The 23,044-nt window shown below is 43.6% G+C and overlaps 1 protein-coding gene across 1 annotated transcript in view; it reads right to left on the reverse strand.

The window, feature by feature from the left end:
• DOCK2 (dedicator of cytokinesis 2) overlaps positions 1–23,044 on the reverse strand; it is a gene marked incomplete at both ends in the record, with an annotated part of 397,682 nt that overhangs the window by 22,925 nt on the left and 351,713 nt on the right. The window contains 7 exons of the mRNA XM_084243050.1: positions 1,615–1,756; positions 3,666–3,770; positions 5,300–5,389; positions 10,218–10,337; positions 10,983–11,073; positions 14,932–14,972; positions 17,191–17,347. Coding sequence (XP_084099176.1) covers positions 1,615–1,756; positions 3,666–3,770; positions 5,300–5,389; positions 10,218–10,337; positions 10,983–11,073; positions 14,932–14,972; positions 17,191–17,347 — 746 coding nt within the window. The remainder of the gene's footprint in view (positions 1–1,614; positions 1,757–3,665; positions 3,771–5,299; positions 5,390–10,217; positions 10,338–10,982; positions 11,074–14,931; positions 14,973–17,190; positions 17,348–23,044) is intronic.

Here is a 23,044-nt window from a genome sequence, read left to right on the forward strand (position 1 = left end):
CTGTTCAGCACAAGGATGTCCACTTAGAAGGACCTTCTTACTAATCCTGTGTCTCGCCTGTAACCAAATTCAACATTTGTAACCAGCCAGCCTCTCCAACAGTTGTATTTCCTCCTGCAAATAACCATGGTACAGCAGGCAAGAAGGGCAGGCGAGCATAATGAAAAGGTTACAGATGAATATTTATCACCCAAGGGAAAAATATTTGGATCAAGGTTCAGCAGACTTAGCCGACCAGCCATGCAACCTGTCAGGCCCATTTTAAAGGCTATAACTTAATTTGTGCTAAAGGGTGCAGTGTGGGGAGTCAGGCTGGGTCAATGTGCCCCCTACTCGGCTGTCTTATTCTTGGGTTTATACACTGCTTGCTACCAGGAATCCTGCCTCCTGCCCTGTGAACACCACCCCTCCCACCCCAACCTTTACCCTATCCAGCCTCACTGGCTTCATCTTCGTTTCCCTTGCCCTCCTCTCTGGATCCTCAGAACTGGCTCCCTCCCTGCCTCTATTCTTCTGTCCTTTCTCTATGTGTCTATCCTCTTTCTTTTTCTATTTCTCTTGTTTTCTTTGTCTTTCTATTAATCAACAAGTATTTTCAGAGTGTTGGCTTTGTGCCAGGCACTGTGGGATATGGGGGTCACCAAAGTGAACAAAGAAGCAAAGTTTCTGCTCTCATGGAGCTTATGGGCCAGCTTAGGTATCCCTTCAAGAAGCACAAAAGTTTGAGACAGATCTCTAAAGCAAGCAAAGGGAGTTTGTGATTAGTGTCATGAAGAGCTCAGAAAAGCCCAGTTAGATAAGGTGGACAGGGAAGGCCTCATCGAGTCAGGATATGATGCATGAGAAAGGAGCTGGGGAAGGGCATGCCAAGCAGATGGAACAGACACTGCAAAGGCCCAGAGGTGGGAACAGCGGGGCATGTTTTAGAACAGAAGCAAGGCTAGTGTGGCCAGGAGGGCAGGAGGGAGGGAAGGAAGAGTCAGAGGCGATCACACTGAGAGGCCCACAGGGGTCAGACAGTCTGGCAGGCCTAATCCAGGAGTTTTGATCTTATTTTAAGAGCAATGTGGAGTCATTTCAGTTTTTAGAACCTGTCATGTTCCCTCCTGCTTCAAGGTCTTTGCAAATGACAGTGCCTCCCTCAGTCAGAATGATCTCCCCACCTCCTGCTAATCCTTCAGCAGATCACTCATCTCAAACATCACCTTCCTCAAGGAAGCCTTCCCCGCCCTCCTGGTCACAGCACCCTGCAGAATTCTCTCTTGGCATTAACCACATTTTTATAAATACATAGTTAAGGGAGAAAATGGTTGTTCAATGTCTATTTTTTAGTTGCCAGACAATAAACTCTCTTAAGATAGGACTGCATTGTGTATGTAATCTCCAGCATCTTATGCAATATTGGGCTTAAGAGTACTCATTGCATGAATGAATGACCCAATCACTGCAATATTTAGATTTCTGAAATGGGTAGTTTGGATCCAATTAGACACTAGATAGGAACCACCGCAGAGCTTCTGGCAGGGACCCTGAGTGCTCAGAGGGGGCTCTGTGGGCTGAAATCCCTACAGGGCTGCCATTGCCTAGCCCTCAGCAGGCCTTCTCCAAGGATACACTGGCCTGGGGCATTCTTCACATCATCCCCAGGTGTGGAGGTTGTGTTCATCTTCTCTGCGTTGGGGAACTGGCTCATCAGCTGCATCTGGAAATCTTCTCTTCGTTCATACTCCTTCCCTCTGTAGATGAAAACTTTGTTCTGCAGAAAAATGACCCCCATGAGAGATCCAAGACCCAAGCTTAGAAGACAGGATTCAAGCAATGCTGAGAGACTTGAGGAAAGAACACGGGGTGACTGGCTTTCTAGGTGGGTGCACCACTTCTTTAATAAGATTGGTTCTAAAGGGAGAAAAAAAATCATGGATGCTGAGAACGTCTTCAAGACATGCTATGTACAGCTTCCAGAAAAATTCCTCACTTAACTTTCACTGTGTCACATCCACGCTCCCCAACAGAGGATCACAAAATTCCCCCCATGCCTTTAATAGGTCAGGCATGCTGGGCAGGACCAGCACCTGGTTTCTTCATCACTTGATTCCTGGCCCTCACTCCACTGGAAACATACACTTTACCCTTCTTTGAAACTAAACTCTAGACAAGGAATTTTTAACTGGAAGAGGGATGGTTTTGCCTCATAAGGGACTCTGACAATGACTGGAGATATTGGTTGTTATAACTCGGGGAGGGCCACTATTGGAACCCAGTGGATAGAGGCCTGGCTGCTGTTAAACAGCCTCTAATACACAAGACAGCCCTGCCATGGAGAGGACATTCTGGTCCAAAATGTCACACTACTGAGGTTGAAAACTCTGTTCTAGAAATATCCATACCATCTGCACTGCCTCTAATGGCTAGAAGTGCTTCTGCCCAAACCCACAGCTGTCACCTCTATATATCAGTGCTGTCAAATTTGGCCAGATCATTGCAGGGGCCTCGGAGACTTAACAGTTCAGATTCCCAGCCTTTACTCCAGACATGCTGAAATGGAAGCTACAGTAGGGCCCAGAAATGTATTTGAAACATGTTTCCCTGGAGATTCTGGTTTGTGAAATCATCACCATTTCACTAAGGAGACCTACACTATCTAGCCCTCTGCTCATGGTGCTTACTACCAGCTCACTCTAACTCCATATGATTGGTAACGGTGAGGAATTTATCTACCTTTGACTAGGTGGGGAATCAGGAGAGGTCAGAGTTCAGGTTTACTATTTCTTTCATCTCCCTGACCTCAGAAATGAACCTGAAGCTCACAAACCAGGCGACCTAATTCAACTCTGCACCTTGAGTGAGTTCTGAAACTGTGCTTGGGGACCCTCAAGAGTCCCCAAGACCCTCTCAGGATCTTGCAAAAACAAAAATCTTTTTCATAATAAAGCTAAGCTGTTATTTCCCTTGATCATTCTCATTCTCTCATGAGTATAGAGTTGGAGTTTTCTAGAGGTTGCATAACATAAGATATTGAAGCAGCCTGAATGCAGAAGCATATAGGAAACTGACAGTCTGTTCTTAATCCAGAACTGTGAAACAATTCCATTCTTTGCACAATATTTTTAATTGGATTATATGCCAGTTCTTCCTAAAGATCCAACTGATATTAACAAACCATGAGTTTATTATTGTTATTTTAAATAAATTATTATTTTAAATAAAAATGCCATTTTAAATAAATATTTTAAAATGTTCTTAGTTTTAATTTGGAATATGGTAAATATTGATAGAGTCTACAGTGCAGAAGTTTTGAGGGAAACCTTGATAATTTTTAAGATCGAAAAGGGGTCCTGAGACTAGAAGGTCTGAGAATGAGATTGGTTGCTCTATAGTGAGTACCGACTAGCAGAGTCCTTCTGGCCTCTCTTTGAACTCCCTCAGTCTAGTGATGGGGAGCTCACTAGTCTATAAGGCACCACTGGGTGTTGTATATTTAGAAAAATAAGGAGAGGGTAGTGGTGGTGGTGATGATGGAGGAGGCTGGAGAGTGAGCTGGCAGTGGGGGCTGATATGGGACAGTGGAGAATAGCCGCTGAGCATGAGCAGGTCCTCAAAGCACAGCCAGTGGACATACCAGTGCCCTCCACCCCAGCCCATGTCTGGGTCACCCACAAACTCACCCGCAGAAAGGAGGGGAATCCCTGGCCATAGTACCCGACAGCAAAGTAGTCTGGCTTGGGCCTGAGGATTTTCATGATGTTCTCATAGAATTTTGACTGCTGATTCTGAAAGGAAAAAACTCCTGGCATGTAACAACACAGATGTGCATCAAAGACATACTGAACTCTGAGAGGGCATGGTGAAGAAATGTTCTACATACCAGAACCAAAGTGCTAAGTGCACATATTTGCACACTCTTCCTGCACCAGCTTATATATTGTCATCCTCTTAATAACCCTGGAAGTATCGTACTTCCAGTTTGCAGATAAAGAAATGGCATCTGACAGTGCAGTCAGTGAGCATGGAACTGACCTAGCCACCTAGGCAGGGTCCTCACCAGGAACATGCACACCCAGGCACATGTTTACAAAGGATCTGTGGCTGGGTAGAGTCTCTGGATATAGGTATCTACCTGTATAGTCACCCCTAATACATTTCCTCAACTCTAAGAGTTGTGCGTTTTTCACATTTTCACATCTCTGAAAACAGTTTGCATCTTATTTTATAACTGATGGCATCTTATGACTGCTATTTGCCAGATAGAAATCATGATATGGTACATTCAAGAGTGGTGTGCTTTACAAAGATATTTTATATCTGAAACAATCTAAAAGCTAAATGGGCTTGGACCTGGATCCATTCTATGTGACCTGGGTTTGGTGCATGGATGTGGTGCAAGAATATGCCCTGGGTATGTTTGTGTGTGTGCATGGATCTGTGACTGTTAGGTAGTGTCTCTAGATATAGATACATTCCTGTGTAGTCACCCTGTGTATGTGCATGAACACACATTCAGAAAGCACAAGTCCCTCCTCATCCACACATGAATATATAGTGGATATATATTCATCGGACAGATGCAGGTGTGTTTGCATCACCTTAGGACACTATACCCCACACCCAAGCCCCTTCCCTCTCCTCTAAATAAAAGCTCTAAATCCTCTTCCAACATTTTGACTTTTATTAAAGTTCCTGCTAACAGCTGGACTGGCCTCTGGAAATGGACTAAGACAGGGTCGTAGGGCCCTTGCTCTCAGGCAACCAGGACATGTGTGGGGGTATGTGAGTGGGGGAAGCAGAGAAAACAATTGGGTATTCTCTTTGCAGAGGCCACTGCCTCTCCAAGCCCTGGCCTCTGTGGCATAGGCAGGATAGGCTTCTCCCCACCAAATCATGAGCATGGAGGAGCCAATGGGGAATGGCCAGATGGGGAGGATTTTAATGTGATTTATCCGTTAATCAGAAAGCACAAATTTGTGTTTTTATTTAATTGGCTCAGTGATTTGTGGGAATTTTACTGCAAATGTAGCACAGTGTTTATTGGGTACGCAGCAGCAGCAGCCCCAGTGCCAAGCAGGTACTTAACATTCCATTGGAAGAACTGTCCCTGATGAGTTTCCCCAGAATGCCTCCCTTTGGAAATAGTCCCCTCTGGGAGGGAAACGCTCTGCACAACCTTCTCAGCCAAGTCTTCTTTCCATTCTTTTCCTGCTGTCCTAGCTTGCCTGGCCTCCTACACGCCCTCTCCCCCAGCCTCTCTGGTGGACTGAGGCCTGAGCACCAGCCCAAGGGAATTTGGTCTCTGATGCCTTACCAGGTTCTGGCTTAGCAGTTGATAGTCGAAGATCTCCATCTCATACTGTTGCGCCAGCTCCTTGCACAGGCTGATGGCCTCTTCCCACATCTGCAGAAAGTCATGAGACAAAGGTCAGCGTGCACTTGCAGGTTTGCAGAATGTTTGCCAAGGAAGGGATCCTGGCAGGCTCTGCCTTCTGGGACTGAGCTATAGCCCCGTTCTGGTCCAGACCTTGTACCATGCATGGGGAACCCCTGCTTCCAGGGGAGGACTCTTCCTCTGCTTCTCGCCTGATATTCCTGATCAAGAATGGGGTAGCCATAGACTAGGCTGAACACCTGGTTTACATGGTTTACATGCTTTCTAGATCTTCACAACCTTGCTTGAGAGGTGGTAATAGCTTCTGCATTTACCAGGTGAGAAATGTAAAGTCACAGAAGCAAAGCTACTGCCCCAGTAGAAAGCAGGGTGAAGATGTCCAACTGGTATTACCTGTGACCTTGCTCTCAATCCTCTGCCTTATATGTGCTACAGAAATGAAGCTTTGCCTCCCTCAGCTTTCCTGTGGGTAGGTGAGGCAGAGAGGTGTTTCCTTGATTTTTCAAAGAGAAACTGTTCATAGAGAATATACAGGTGAATTAAGGTCAGAGAATCTCTGGAAACAGAGTTGGGGTCAGATTCTAGTTCTCCTGATATTCACACTTATGATGTCTCCACTCTGCAATCCTATCTTTCTTTGGTCAACCTCCCTCCCTCTCTCTTTGCTTCCCCTTCTCCTCCTTCTCGCCCTTCCTTCCCTCCTACCTTCCTTCCCTTCTCTTTTCCTTGCTCTTTATCTCTGTTGTAAGAACATATAACATAGGATCTACCCTCCTTACACATATTTTAAAACATATTTATTTTTTTGGGCCTCCCTGGTGGCGCAATAGGTTGAGCACAACACTGTGGAGCTGTCCACAGCCTTTGTAGCGCCAGTTCGATTCCCGGCCAGCCAGGGAGAATCCCACGTGGCGAAGAGGACCTCTCCTGCCTCGCCCGCTGCTCCCCTCAGCAGTGTATTTCAGTCAGTCTGCCTGTTCTGCTCTCTGCTCTGTCTCTGGTGAATTCTCTCACCCTCCCATGACTCTGGCCTGTACCCCAGCTCTTTAATAAATAAAAATAAATCTTTAAAAAAAAAGTATATATATATATATTTTTGAGATTTTTTAAAAAAGATTTATTTATTTATTTATATTTTATTTATTTATACAAGCACTGGGTACAGTCAGAAGCGCAGGAGGGTGAGAGAATTCACCAGAGCCAGAGCAGGGAACAGAGCAGGCAGAAGGACCGAAGTACACTGCTGAGGGGAGCAGCGGGCGGCAGGAGAGGTCTGCGCGCCATGCGGGACCCTCCTCTGGTGGCCGGGGAGCAGCCAGGGATCGAACCAGTGCTGCAGAGGCTGCAGGCAGCTTCACAACCCAGCGCCCCCAGGGGAGGCCCTATTTTTTTGAGATTTTTAAGAGCACAACACAGCATTGTTAACCATAGGCCCAGTACTGTGCAACAGATCTCTAAAACTCATTCATGTTACACAACTGAAACGATATGCCCATCACTTCTTTTTTTAAAAAGACCTGTTTATTTATTTATTTATTTATTCATTCATTCATTCATTCATTTATGGATAGAAGAACTGGGTGTACAGTAGAGGTGCAGGGGAGCAGAGAAGGCAGATTTACAGAAACACTCTGCTAAAGGGAGCAGCTGGCAAGACAGGAGAGGTCTGCAGTGCCATATGTGGGTTAGCTCCCTGGGGAGGGATTGAACTCAGGCCGTCATGGTGATAGCGCTGAGACTTACCCACTACACCACCAGGGATGCTCTACCCATCACTTCTTAATGGGTATGTGAGTCTCTTTTCCATTTTTAAAAAAGTCTAGAAAGATAAATTCTGGACACAGGGGATGCTTTTCCTCTGTTATGTCTTAGCTGAAGCCAATAGACCATACCACCATCTTAGATTGAAGGGGTCCAGAACCTCTTCAGGGAGGCGGAGTGGGTTGGAAAACTGACAATCCTCGGGACACTCACTACATTTCACTTTCAGTTTAAAATGGAAAATGCACCTAAATGGAGAAGCTGGGGGAGGTGGGGGAGGAGAGAGAGGAGGTTGCCAAAATGCAGTGTGTGCTTTGTAGCAAAAGTGCTCTCTCTGCATCCAGGCATAAAAATAAATAAAAGCAAGTGCAGAGTGAGGCTGTAAACCCATGGACAGCTTAGTGAGCATCATAAAAATGCTTTATGTGCCTGGAGGAACTAAGTTCTCGTGCCAAGTTGGGCTAGGGATTTCTCTTCAGCTTGAACAAGAAAATGGTGGTAATGCCCCTAGGTTGGACCAGGGAGCTATATGGTTGAAGTGAAGGTCTTTGCCAACTTTCCATTATGATATGCCAGAAATGTGATCCCCATGTTTTAAAAGACCAGGAAGGGAGCAGAATGGGAATCAGAAATTTTCTACCAGGTCTGCCCTAATGGAACAGTAACCCATGTCTCTGAGTCTCATATATCCATTTGAGTACCTGCTGATTTCTAAGCATTGTAAGGTATGCAGTGATGGAGCACATATACAGAGGACAATACACAGTTTCTGCTTTCACTAAACCTAAGCAGGTAAAGTAAACATAAATAAAGTAATAGCTGGGTTTTGAGGGATGTAGAGGAGTTTACCAGGTGCTGACAGATGGGCTGATGGAGTAGAAACCCATTATTTATATATGGAACAATAAGTTTTCATTGCTTCCATGTGGAGAAAGGAAATTAAAACTTAAGGACTGCTAAGGAGTTTGGGCTTCATTGTAAAAGCTTCCAGAGCAGTGCTTTCACACTGCACTGTACCTATCTGCTCCCTCCTCTCTGCTCCCAAAGTATCTTGGCACCATCCTGTCCCCTCCTCACCTCCACAGTGACTGTATACCACAAGGAAATGTGCAAAAATGAAATCATGGTTGGCATGTCTGTTTAGCCAACTAAAGGTAAGCTTCTTTAGGCTGGGATCATGCCTTTTTTCTTCTCTGCTCTGACTTGAAGTCTAGCAGGAAGGGGGCCCTAGGGATGGCAGGATCTCTGCCCTCAAGGGGCTTATAATGGTAAATTATATGAACAGTGTTCTCCAACTTCTCTCAGTTCTTGGGAATTTACAAGCCCTTTCACAGACGTTACCTCATTTTATCTTTCTAGGGAAGGTGAGGAGATCAGACTAAGACAGATGCAATGAGCTGCAGTGACAGGATAGACCAGAATTAAATGTTAAATACTGTTTTAATGAACTGTGAGAGGCCTTGCAATTCAAAGGAAGGAAGGGCTCTAAGTAATCAGAAGACTCAAGAAAGGCTGAATGGACAAATGGGCCCATCAACTGCGCCCTTGAAGGTGGAGAGGGTAATAATGATGACAGTTAAACTTAACAAAATATTGATGTATACCAGGTCCTATGCTAGGGGCCCAGCATGCACTTTCTCTTTTTTTTTTTTTTAATTTTTTTTTTTTTAATAGAGGCATGTTTTATTTATTTATTTGTTTGTTTGTTTGTTTTGTTTATCCATGCACTGGGTACAGTCAGAAGCACGGGAGGGTGAGAGAATTCACCAGAGCCAGAGCGGGGAGCAGAGCAGGCAGAAGGACCGAAGTACACTGCTGAGGGGAGCAGCGGGCGGCAGGAGAGGTCTGCGCGCCATGTGGGACCCTCCTCTGGTGGCCGGGGAGCAGCCGGGGATCGAACTGGCGACGCAGAGGCGCGGGCAGCTTCGCAACCCAGCGCTCAACTGCTGCGCCACCAGGGAGGCCCTGCACTTTCTCTTTTAATGTTTGCAATACAGCTAGGAAGTGGCTACTATTGGTATCTCACTATTATGGGTAGGGAGTTGGGGTCTGTGAGGCCAAGGGAACTGTAGGTCATAAAGGAATAGGACTTGAAATCCATGCCAGTCTGGCACCAAAGCCTGGTAATTTAGCTGCCACATCATGTCTCCTACAGCTCGTATTGGTGTTTCCAGAAGGTCCACTAGAGACTGGAAGATAGGCAACAGCTGGTCTGACCAATCTCCTGACCAAACCCAACCAAGCATCGTGTCCTTGTTGTTTGAGGTCAATGAGGCACCACAATGTCATGTGCATATTCAATCTTATCATTTGTTCAGCATGTAGTTATTGGACCTTGCATGTTAGGTACTTTGCCAGTCATTGGTTATTTAATAGTGGAAAAGTTTCTCTGTGCTCGTGGCATTCTAAAGAAGGGAGACAGACAAATGAACAAGTAAAAACAAAATAATGAAAGTGGTGTCTGAGAGTGACAGGTGTTTTGATGAGACCATGAGGGTGATTCAGGGAAGGGGTGATGCTCTTCTGGGTGTCCAGAGAAGGTCTGCTTGAGATTGTGATAGCCAAACAAAGCCCTAAGTTATAAGAAGGAGGTGTCCATGGAAACAATGGGAGAGGAATGTTCCAAGCTGGGAAAAGCAAGTGCAAAACACTTGGCATAGAGCATGCATACAAGAGGGAAAATGTCAGGGATGAAATTAGAGCAGTTAGGCGATAGCTCATGTGAGTCCCCCCAGGTCATACAAAGAATTGTGGGACTTAATTTTAAGTGGAGTTAGAGAGCCATTGAGGTGATTATAAGCAGAAGAATAGCAATGATCCAACATTTGTTTTATGACACCCTGTTTCCTATGTGGAAGGTGATGTGTTGGGGACAATGGAGGAAATAGAATCTGCTTAGGAACCACTGAATGTCCAGTAAGAGCGATGTTGATGCCTTGAATGGAGGCAGAGAGAAGATGGAAAGAAATAATCAAATTTAGGATTGGGAGGAAGGAGAATTGGGTGTATAAGGTAGGAGAAGATGGTCCTCCCCACAGTCAGGGTCTCCACAGGCAGGAGAACAGGAACAATTTACCTTTCCTTTGTCGAAATAGCTTATGATGGTCTCATAGAGGGTCCCCTTCAGATGTCGATGGGTCTGGGGGTACTGCAGGCCTGTCTGCATGACCTGTGATGCACACTGCTCTTCAGACCACTGCAGAGAGAGGACACGCAGAGTCACCTGGGGCCTAGAGATTGGCTAGGGAAGGTGTTTTTCCCACTGATGAGGAGCAGAAGTCCTGTAATGTCCCCCCAACCCGGCCTGCCAGCTTCCTACCACCCTCAGTCTCAGCAATTAGAGAGTTTCTGGTCTACAGCTTCCTGATTTTGGCCTGGTCATGCTTATTTGACTCTATTGTTTTGCTAATGTGATTTGTAGGGATTTTCTCTGGACCCCTGTGGGACATGGTCCTAGCTCTTCAAAAGCTAAAGGAAATGCTTTTGATTTCATCCAGCTACAGCATTGTTTTCAAGAGAAGGAAAACAGCTCACTCACTGGGATTGCTAACAATTCATAGTTGATGTTTTGGGTGTTATATAAAATAGTTTGGATGTTATATAAAGCCTGAAGACATATCTCAGGGGGTTACTGTTGCTACGAAATGTGAAGGTCATTCAAAACCTTATGTGACCAGGCGAAGCACTGCTGAAAAATAATCTGCCAGGTCAAGAGTTTGGGGATACAAAGAATAACAAAATTTATTTGACTTATTCTTTTTACTTTTTTTTAACTCTTTAACTTGCTGTGAAGACCCTGAGGGGATCCCAGCATGAATCTCCTTCACTATAAGGGCAGTACCTTGAGAAGCCAAGTGTGGAGGAGGAGGGTATAGGCGGCCTCTGTGTAATTTTCACAGTCCAGGTGAAGATCTCGGAGTTTGTACAGGTACCTGTTTGGGGATGCATGTTAGTTACCAGCTGCAGGTGATAAGGAGATAAGGGACAGATGGTAGTACTGGTAAAGTCAGAACAACTGGGTATCTCTCAGGGCCATAAGACAGTCTTCCATCTCAGCTCATAATTCCCTCTGCATGGTGACAGTGACAGCACCTAGCGTCTGTGGGGCCCTTAGTCCCTAACAAGTACCATGTCAAGTACTTGAATGCCATAGGTCACTTAATCCTCATGACAACCCTGAGAGATGGGTCTGCTCAAAACTCCCATTTTCAGATGAGAAAACTTTGGCCTAGGCACCATCCCAATCTATATTCAACAGGATATTGAAGGACCTGGCCAATGCAATATGACAAGTAAAGGAAATAAGGGAAAGAGAAATAAATCAATTGTCAGAAATCACATATTAATAAATGGAAGAGCAGGGATGTGGTCCCAGGCTAACCACCTTCAGATGACATGCTCTAATCATTTTATGACTAAAAGATCAAACAAGCCACAGCACTGTATAGGGCAGTTCTGACCCTCTCTTCAGTGTATAAAAGAAGAACATTTTCTTGTAAGAAAAGGATATGTACTGGGGGTACACCTTGTACAGTCACATGAGGACCTTGAGGTATCAACAGGGAGAATCTACCATTCTACCATAATCACATTCCCACTTCCCCACTCCTTTGCAATGTAATGCTCCAGCTCTCAACACCAGGGTGACACTACATTTGTTGGGCAATGAGGACAAGAAGGAGAGCAAAGGAAGAGAGGATCTTGGCTCAATTCTTAGATATTTGATACATGATTGGTAGTAAGGGGCAGTGAATTAACTCCTCTGAACCTCAGTTTGCTCACCTGTAAAGTGACAACACAGCAAGTTGCTGGGCATAGAAAGGACCAAGCAGACCATGTATGAAAGGTCCAGTAAGTACCGGTTAGCACTGCTGCTAATAAATGCAGTGTGTAGTGAAAATTATCATCCCATAATCAACAATGAGGGGTGACAGCTATTATCTATTATCATGTGAATTAGGTTTCTCTTCTTGCCACTTCCAGAAACAGAATCTAGAGCCAAAGAACCGTTGCTGTGGTGACTTGCATGTCATTAGGAGCATTTATTTAAACCTAACTCTTAGTCATCTGGTGAAGGGAAGATGCTGTGATACCCTCGGTGCTTTCTTCTGGGAGGAGAGGTGCGACCCATGATCATGCCTATCTAACCATGGTAGTAAAGGGCATCTCAAACATCTAATCTCTAGGCAGGTCTCATTGCTCAGGCTTGGGTTTGTAGAAATTTAACTTTCTGCACAGAATGTCATCAAGGGACGAATTAGCTGTTAATGTCTCTGGTCACATAAAATATGGTGGTGGGTCAAATGTGTGCTACCTGACCTCAGGGTAGGAACTGCCAAAAATTTGGAGAGGAAGAAAAGCCAGCTAGTGGTTTTTATAACTAATGAGCCAGGACATGCTAGTGACCTTTTGTTCATTTTTTGATTCAATTGGCCATCAATCAATTCAATTGGGTTTATACATATGGCGTGTGTACTATGTACTGAGTGTACAGGCATACCAAACATCAGAGATAAATGTTGGAAAAAGTAGACTCCATTCTCAGGGTCTGGAATCTACAGTCTAGAAAAAGAGGCAGAATTTGAATCAAATAATCAAATAAATAAAGGCAAAACCACAACTGTGATAGAACAAATGGGTGTTTTATATATTATATAAACTCATGAGCCCGATAATTCCCCAACAAGTAAGACTGAGAGATCTGTTAAGTGGAGTTCTTAGGGCAGGAAGTTGGCAGAACTAGGTTCAACACCAGTTATTTCTGACTGTATAGTCATGGCTTTTCCATTCTTCTCCCACTTTAACTTTCTGCTGATCAGAGTTATCAGTGAAGCTGCAGGTGGTCTGCCTGTAGGGAGTGTTGAGTCCACCTTTAGAAACCCCTAAATGGGGCTTACACATTTTGTACATGGCTGTACCTTGTCTCCTCTTGCCTATACATGGTCCCTAAATTCCTTGATAGATGAATCCAAAAGCCTTGGTGAGAGCAGAGAGAGGGCTTCCTGCTACTTTCAACTCCTTAATTGATTCATGGGATTTGTAGCTTACAGCAAAGCCCAAAGGAAGACAGAAGAAGAGCTCTGCTGGCCCAACAAGTGACTGAAACTGAAACAGAGGTCTAATGGGCCGGGAGGTGGGCTGGGTGAAATTCAATGGGAGAATGGAGACACTCTCTTGACCATGGCTCTTCTACCCATCTAAAGGGGCTGCCACCACCTAGTTTGGGCAACAGTTGTTGGGACAGGATGAAGGCTCAGGGATACCACACCTTCTGAGTTTTTTCACAAGAGAGAGATTTTGATTTTAATGCACAATGTGTAGATTTTTAAAATTTGGCAGCCAATTAAAACTGTTTTTAAATACAATGTCTTCCAAATAAGAACAGGTTTTCAGACTATACCCTATTTATAATGTCTGGTTTAGGCAAATGTGGTTTACCTAAGATTACTATAGGACTCAAATCTCCAAAGGTTATGGAGATCAGGGATTTGCCATCTTTGTTTCTAAAACAGGAAGGAGAGAAAAGAAGTTGGAGGGAGGGAACCAGGTGCAGGCTCTTTACCTATAGCATCTCATTTAATCTGCAGACTAGAAGGCAGAATGGAAACACACTACAGGAGGAAACTCAGCCCAGGGAGCTTGTGTGATTTATCCAGGGTCATGTGGGTAATGGTGAATAGCCCAGGCCCTACAGATCCCAGGCTTTGGCTACTACAACATCATCTCCACTGATGTTATAAATGCTATCCAAGCACAGGGCAACCTATGATTATCCGGTATCCAAATGATAGTTCCTATTTCTGGAGTCATGCTAAACTAAATCCCTAAAAATACTGGCAATGATAACAGAGTGAATACAGGTTTGGAGTCTCTGGACTTTGAAAGAATGTGTCAAAAGCCTTGACAGTGCCATGCTCATTAATCTGATAGATTCCACTTTGCTGCCTCTGGCCTCATAAGGATATATGCAGAGATATATGTTCAAGAATTTTTGTTGTTGTGCTATTTATGACAGGAACAAGTTGGAAACAACCTAAATGTTCAATAATATAGGATTGACTATATAAATTATAGTATATTTTGGAAAAAGAATTTTTATAGTTTCATTAAAAATGATATTGAAATACATCTGTTGACATGGAATTCTTGCCAACCAAAAAATAAATTATGAGCAATATGATTTGATTTTTGCAAAAAATATGCATGCATAGAATTCAATCTATATATAAATATAAAAGAATCCAGAGATGTATGGATTACAGGGGTTTATTTCATTTTTTAATTTTACTTGTCTGTATTTTACGAGTCTTTTTTTTTTTTTGGTTGGGTAAAAAGTATTTATTATTTTTATAATGAGTAAAAATAACAATAATAAAAAAAATCTTTGGAGAAAAAATAGTAGATTCTGAGAAAAATTGGCAAGAGATTTTTTTGCTCTAGGCTAATGTTCAAAAAAAGAAAACCCTTCATGATATGTTGAAATAAATATCTTTTAAATGCCTACAAGGAAATGGGTATCATGCAACTTGGTATTATTTTTCCTTTTGAAACTGTCTGACCACTGGTCTAACTACATGCCTTGTAAATGCTAGATTAGGTCTTCACATGCTGGTATGAGAAAACCAAGTGATTTTGGGAGTTGATTGCAGAAGAATGGAGGCAGCTGAATTTTGAGCAGATTTATAGGAATGCAAACCCAAGGGACCTGAGTGTTAATATAAGTTTAAATTCTATCCTGAAGGCAATGGGGAGCCAATGATAAATATTGAGCAGGAGAGTAAAAATCTTACCTTATGTACATCTCTTCCCGATTGTTGTCTTTGTAGAAATTCTAGGTGAGAAAAAATAAGGGTGAGAATTTTTCTTTGCAGGGTGGCAAGGGTGGAGGGTGTAGTAATGGAGACGAGAGGAAAACTTCTAGTTACTGTCAGGGGGTTTGGAGATGGGGCAAAACTTTACTTCAGAGGGTTTCTTTAGGTGGGCCTCCCTGGTGGCACAAGGGGTTAAGCACAGCACTGTGAAGCTATCTGCAGCCTCTGCAGCATGAGTTCCAGTTTCAGCCGGCCAGGGAGCTATCCACATGGCGCAGCAGACCTCTCCTGTCTCGCCCGCTGCTCCCCTCAGCAGTGTATTTCAGTCAGTATGCCTGTTCTATTCCCTGTTCTCTCTGGTGAATCTTCTCACCCCCCACACATCTGGCCTGTACCCCAGTTCTTGTATGCATAAATAAATAAATCTTTAAAAAAATGGCTTCATTAGGAAATTCTGCCCTTGCAAGTCACTTCCTAGATCATCAGACTATAAATGGACAGAGGAAGTATCTAGGCTATCACATATCAGAGGGTACAGGTGAGCTATGTGGTGCACTGAGAGGAGGGCTGCCAAGATTAAGACAAAGTTACTAGGCTTTTCAAAGGATTTGATTTGAAAATGTCTAATAGGAAATGTAGCTTGATCTTTAATATCTCAGATACTGTATCCAGGTGGACCTGAGTTGGAATCAGAATAATAACAATCATCAGAGTAATATAATGATCATCGATCCTAGTGATAACAGACCTTATTGCCTGATAGTGTGGAATTAGCAGGCATTATGATGAGATTCCACAGCCAAAATCATTTAAACTTGACAATACCGAGGAAGACAAATCTTATTCCAGTTTAAGGGTCATTGAGACCAATAGCTGTCCTGGACTCTGCCACCAGAGATTCTAATCTGTGCATTTTTAAACAAGTCCTTACAGATTCTGAGTCAGGAGGTCACGATCCGATCTATGAGAAACCATGTTTTAGTGTAATGCACCCCACACACCTGTGACTCTGAGAGGGGGACATGCCATGTTCCAGGTGTTTCAGGGCACACAGTCAGTGTGTACACAGTTAGAGTAGACCTCAGCTCTCTTGAGGCCTCCCCTACCCAACCCTGAGTTCTTCCCTGATACCATGCTTAAGCCTCACACCAAAACTAGCAGGGTCTAACTGCTGGTGGAACTGCCTGTCCTAAGCTTTCTTTCTGGTCACAGCCTGACTGTTGAAGGTCAATATTTCACCTCTGCCGGTCCAGAGAGAGAAACTGTGAAACTCCTCGAAAAGCCCTCTTCATGCCCTTTATGTAAATTGGACCTGGTGGTATTATTAGCAAAGGATTCCTTTCTGCTGTAATCAGGATTTTTAAACTCCCCTTAGGATTTAAAAAAATCAATGGCAATATCTAGGCTCTTTAAAAAGAGTGCACGTAGGGTTAGTAGAGAGGCTTCACCACAGAACTGTGAGGACAAGATTTATATTTCTAGAATGCTGAGAATGGCAGGGGGTTGATGTGATGGATGTCATGTGGTCTTTTGGCTGATTTGACTCATTTGAAGCATTTTGGGAAAGCTGAGATGGCAGGTATGAAGCAAAATGGCTGCTACCACCTGTCTCACGTTCACATCTCAGGGACATGTGAGGAAGTCTGTTTGGGACCTGACCCATGGTTTGTCCTCTAGGAGTTAAGAGCTTGGTTTTGGTATTAGCTGCTCTACTTAGCCTAACCTACTGTAAATTTCTATAAATTCTGGTTTTTGGTATTACTCCATTCTGTAAGAGAAGGAAAGGAACACATGGTGAGCACTTAATCATGGGCCAGGACTGTACAACCTACTGAAACAGATACTGTAATTTTCCCCATGGAGCAGATAAGCCAATTACACCTTCAGAAAAGTTTCTTGTCTCACCTCTGAATTATCAGAAGGATAAGAACCCATGGGCTGTGATTGCTCATACTTTTAACCCTTTATCCTGCCACCTTCCTTCTATGTGATGCGTTAAGAGCTAAAGGGACTGACTACTCATCCCCATTTCATATATACAGAAACTAAAACATTGAAAGGTAAACTCTCCAGACACAGAGCTAGTAGATGACAGAGCAAGTACTCAATCCCCTGTTTTGTTTATTCCCCAAAGCCCTAGCCCTGTTTCTTGATCAAGAATCAGAATGAAGCCCAAAGTCAGCCTTGCCCCCAGGATTCTGCTCTGACGTGATGGGGACATGCCCGCCAGCGCCGTACCAGCAGGTTCACAGTGCAGCTCATGCGGTTGTCTTTGCTCTCATCCGTCATCACGCCCCGGTAATCCAGCAGCTTCTCCAAGAGGCCTTTGACCAGATTCACGAAGCTCTCCACTGACTTGGAAATGGTCGGGTGCTCTGAAGCACACTCCATCAGGCTGTGGGCACAGATGGGGATCAGTGAGCTGATGGCCTGGGGAGAAAGAGTGTGCTGGGGCCTGGGGGAGATGTGGAGGTGAGGGGAGAGTTGAATGCAAGCCAAATAAACCAATGTGTCCAAGCTCCCCAGATTCATAGGCTCATTTCATTGAATCATTTAATCACTTATTCATTTATACACTTATACACAGTAGAGAAGGTATTTAATTTTTTCCTCCACCATTAAAATGGGGGAAAAATAAATCCCAGAATGGGCAGTGGTATGGGGTAATGGTTACCTTTATACATCTACCTTGGGAGAAAGCCAGTACAACTATTGGAGGCAATGATTTTCACAATATCTATCAAAATTGTAAAGGCACGTGTCCAACAATTCTACCTGGAGAAATCTACTCTATAGAAATTTCCCAAAACCATGCAAAATTTTATACTTATAATACTTATAAATTACATCTAATTGTGAAATAGTTGGAACCATCTTAAATGTCCATAAAAGAGAAATGGTTACAAAAATTAAAGCATATTCACAAATGTAGTTCAATGAGGCCATTAAAAAGTATGGGAAACAGATTTGTTTTGACATAAAAAGCTCAATGTAAAATACACAGTTCAGTGAGAAGAGCAAGTCTCAGAACAATATATGTATATTTTAATCAACTCACATATTGTCTACCATATCACAGGCATCATTCTAAACATCTCACAAACTTTAACTCATTTAATCTCTCATCATCATCTGATGATGGGAAGTCTGCACAGAGAATGTGGAGAAGCTAAGGCACAGAGAATTCAGCTAACTAGTCCAAGGGCACACAATTGATAAATAGCAACAGTCTGCCTCCAGGCTCCATGCTGTCACCCACCACATGCCTTATGTAGTGGAAGAGCATTTCTGCATTGTGTGTCTGTGTTTATACTTGTGCTGGATGTGGTCAGAGAGATAAACACCAAACTCTTAATGGTGATGGCTTTTTTTTTTTTAGCATAGAAGAATTGGGGTTAGGCCAGAGACAGAATGGGGAGCAGAACAGGCTAATTTACTGAAACATAGTGCTAAGGGGAGCAGCAGGTGAGAGAGGAGAGGTCTGCTGCTCCATATGTGGGTTAGTTCCCTGGCCAGGGAACAAACTCACATTGCAGTGACTGGAGATAACTTGATAGCAGTGACTTAATCCTTAGGCCACCAGGGAGGCCTGGTGATGGTTTTTGATAAGGAGTTTAGGTGGAGGAACAGAGGACCATGTTCATTTTTTAAGTTAAATGTACGTAGGTTATTTGAAATATTGACAACATGTGTTGTAATGTTGATGTCTAAATTTTAAAAAACAAAAATGTTATATTCTTTAAGCATCTATTGCTCAGCACTGTGCTAGGCATTGAATGGGGTGGGAATGAGGAAAAAGATGAAAAATTAAGGAATATAAAATGAATCATGTCTACCTCAGAAGACCCACAGGTCAGGGAGAGAGAGACAGATGGATTACAATTTTGATTAATGACTATATCTTATAAATCCTCATTCTCTACCAGACACTGCAGAATTTTTTTTCGTAAGAAATGATCAAAATAATTGTTATAAGTAAAAATTATTCCTCATATTTTACAGATGAAGAAATCAAGGCATAGAAAGCTTAAATGACCTTTCTAGGATCGCCCAGCTCATGAGCAGTGGTGACCTTGGGAGTCAAGTCAAATACTATTTGTTCAAATGTCTTCCACAGAGAGGCAAATGCTGAGGTGATCCTGAGGAGACATATATTACTCAGGCTACAATTTGCATTGGGTTGCTCTCCTCTTGGCAGTTTGAGTCCCAAGGGCTCCTTGGAGGGGAAAGGTGAAAAAAGCAAGTACTTCTGAGGGTCATTTCCTCATGGAAGCTAAGCCAGGCTGCAAAGAGGCGACATCTCAAACTGTGGCTGCGATCAGACAAATCCATCTTCCGAGGGGAAGCACCTGTTTCAGGCTCTCACTGAGAGATGCAAATAGCCCCGTGATTTAGGCCTGTTTGGTTCAGTCGCAGCTGTGCCTGACTCCTCTTGGATACTCACTTGCAGCCCTGCTCCCACCCTAATGACAATGCCAGGGAACTTCATCCCAGTGTTTGGGGGCCCGGGGGAAGATTTCTCTAGCCTCCCAGGGCATCAGGCATCTCAGTGCCTGAGCCAGGCCCGACCCGTGGTTCTCAGCCATGCCTGCATGTTAGAATCATCTAGGGGTAGGTTGTGGTGGGGTTTGACAAAACTCAGTGGTCACCCAAGTCAACAACTTTAGGGTAGGAGTTAGACTGCAACATGTTATTTTTTTAAGTCCTATAGGTGATTCCTATGCCTTCAAGAGATTCCCATGTGCAGCCAAAATTTAGAATCACTGATTTAGTCCACTGATTTGCAAATGTGAAAGTACATGGAAATCATCTAGGCACTGTGTAATCCATCCTGATTCAGTAGGTCTGGGCTAGGGCCTAAGATTCTGCATTTCTAACAAGCTTCCTGGTGATGTTAATGCTGTTAGCCCTTAGAGAAGCAAGGATTTATTAGAAGAATAAAGTCTTGACTTTCCTAGCTTTTCTATTCTTTATGGATGAGGTAGAACATTTCTCATATTGTCTAGAATTAGTGAGATGGATGGGTAGATTGATTTTAAGTCACCCACCCATGCATCCACCACCTACCACCATCCACAGATCCATCCATCCATCTACCCATCCATCCATTCAACATATACCACTCTAGGGATATAGAAATCATTAAGGAAGTGACCTCCAGGAATGACCTCCTCCTGCACTCTAGCAGGGGAGGCAGATATAGAAACTAAAACTAACCGTAATATGTAATGATACTACCACTTATTGAGTATTTCCTGTGTTCTAGATGCTATGTCCATTTAATTGTAATATTGTTTAATATTGACAAAAATCTCCTTGAGGTGGGCACTACTGCAACCCTCAACTTACAGATGAAACACAAAGCACACAGGGCTGGGTTCTCATCTCAGCCCTGGCCAGGTCACAGTTTTTTCCTCAGCTGTGACTCCAACAGTGGAGTAAGTGACAATAAAAAGAGCAGTGGCATGAAGATCACTCCCTATCAGGAATAGTAGTAAAACCCAAAGCCTGATCTACTCCCAAGACTTCCTGTCTGGAGAGGCAGAGAGCACTGGTCACTGTGAGCTAGTGTTGCTGTTTGGAGGAGGGGGTTGTGGAGGGGGAGTGGCTGGAGGGCAATCATACCACCTTTGAACTGATTTGCATTTAACATGGAGGCCCTGGAAGCAGGGAGCACAGGCCCATACCTCTGTCAGTTCTGATAGAAATGGACTTTCAACTCTGTATGGACTGCCTTTTATTACAGGTCCTCTTTAAGGTACTGAACTGGCTTGGGGAAATCTAGGTTCCAGCACATACATTCTCTGTCCCCTTCAGCCTCTTCCAGCCCCCTCATCTGGGAATGGAAATACCCCTAGGCAGATGGAAATACAGGTGGGTAAAGCGTATCACTTTATTCCAACAATGTGGGACACTCACTTTAAGACAGAGGTGGACTTGCGGGAATGGGTTCTCAGGGTAGGGAGGAATAGGATGCAGTTTGTGCCCTGCACAAGAACAACATGGGATTGAAATTCAGCCCTACTCCATGGGCTTAGCTTATGACCAGATGCAAGGCTACAGCTACCACAGGCAGGGGAACTCTGTTCCAGCCACAAAGGTACCATCCAACTACAGAGTCAAGTACCCACTAGACTGTGTGCCTAGAGAGGTCCCTGCATATCAGTGGAAGCTCCAAATTAGGGGTTGGGAGGTAGGACTGGAGGGGCCAGGATGACTGTGCTGGAAGAGAAGAGAGAGGTAGGATTATGGCTTCAAAAACCATATCACCTGGAGAATAATAATAATAATAGTAGTTAATACTCCTGGACTACCTACTATGTATCAAAAAATGTTCTAAGCACTTAAACTTTTCTGTTTAATTGCAACAAAAACTCTAAGAGCTAGATAGCACTTTTAACCCTGATTTGTAGATAAGGAAATTGAGGCTCAGAAAATTCAAAGGAGTGAGGACTGGACCCCTGGACATTTTGATGGGCCCTGACTCCTCAGGTTCCGCTTGCTTCGTTTTACAAAAATCATTTACACCTCTCTCTCTGGAGAAAAATAATGAGCTGTTTTTAATTGCCTCAACCTCTAAGGATTCTTTTTATAAATAATCACTCAGGAAGGATTGGAAAATCCTGCTGACCATCTGAAGACTGCTGCAGGGCGCTCTCTGCTTATAAAAATGGAAATTGCCAGCACCATTCATGGTTTCATTTCTGGTCAATATTTAGAATTTCCAGGTTTAGAACTTCAAGACAAACTTGGACTCAGGCAAAATGTTGCTTTTCCCCCTGGACCATCAGATTGATACCCACCCTACCTCCTCCACTGAGTGGTGCTTGCCTTTTGGGAAATAGTGAAGGCTATGCATACAGGAGGGGGCTGGAGCTCCATGCTGCCTGCTGGGCAGGGCAGAGAGGGTCACCATCAGGGTCATAGCAAGGTCTTTCATGTGTTTTTGTTGTTAAAGGTAAAATATTAAAAAAAAAAAAAGGACTGGGGAAAGAACCCAAAATCTGAGTTATATAAGGGAAACATAAATCAGGAAATATGCAACAAGAAGAAAATTTGGGTTATCTGAGCCACATTCCTAAATCTTGGGTGAGGATGACGGTGGGGAGGCAAATACATGGTATCAGAGCGAGAAACCGGGGATAGAGTTATTCAGTTTTCAAAATAACCTCAGCAGGCTTATTATCCCTATTATATAGGTGGGAATCCTGAGACCAAAGATGTGTGATTGACCCAACCTTATGTAGCTGGTAACTGGAAGAACCAGAATTAAAACCCAATAACTTTCTCCACAGATACACAATTTGTCAATATGCACATAAAAAGACACTCAATATCTTAACCATGAAGAAAATACGAATGAAAAGGACAATGAGATGTCCCTTTGCATCTACTAGGCTGGGTAGATTCTGTATGACAGAACTAACAAGTGCTGAGGAGACTGTGGAGAAATTGGAACCCTTACATATTGCTAGTGAGGATGTAAGTGGTACAGTCTTGGATATCAGTCTGGTGATTTCCCAGAAGGTTAAATATAGAGAGATACCATATGATCCAGAGCTCCATTCCTAGGTATATACCCAAGAGAATTGTAGACATATGTTCGCACAATACTCATAGAAGCATTATTCCTAACAGGCAAAAAGTAGAAACAGACTTAATGTTAATAAACTGAAGGTTGGATAACAAATTGAGGTATATTGGGCCTCCCTGGTGGTGCAAGGGGTTGAGCAAGTTGGGCAAGTGTCAGCATTATGAGGCTGTGTGCAGCCACTGCAGCATGAGTTCGATCCCTGGCCAGCCAGGGAGGTGACCCACATGGCATAGCAGACCTCTCCTTTCTCACCTGCTGCTCCCCTCAGCAGTGTGTTTCAGTAGATCTGCCTGTTCTGTTCCCCACTCTATCTCTGGTGGATCCTCTCACCCCCTGCACCTCTGGACTGTACACCAGTTTTTGTGTGCATAAATAAATAAATCTTAAAAAATAAAAAAACAAACTGGGGTATAAGCGAACAGTGGAATACTATTCAGCAAGAAACAGAAATGAAGTCTGGACACATGCTACAGAATGGATGAACCTCAAAGTGTGCAA

The sequence above is a fragment of the Talpa europaea genome, assembly GCF_964194135.1.
Source record: "Talpa europaea genome assembly, chromosome: 9".
NCBI classification, from domain to species: domain Eukaryota; kingdom Metazoa; phylum Chordata; class Mammalia; order Eulipotyphla; family Talpidae; genus Talpa; species Talpa europaea.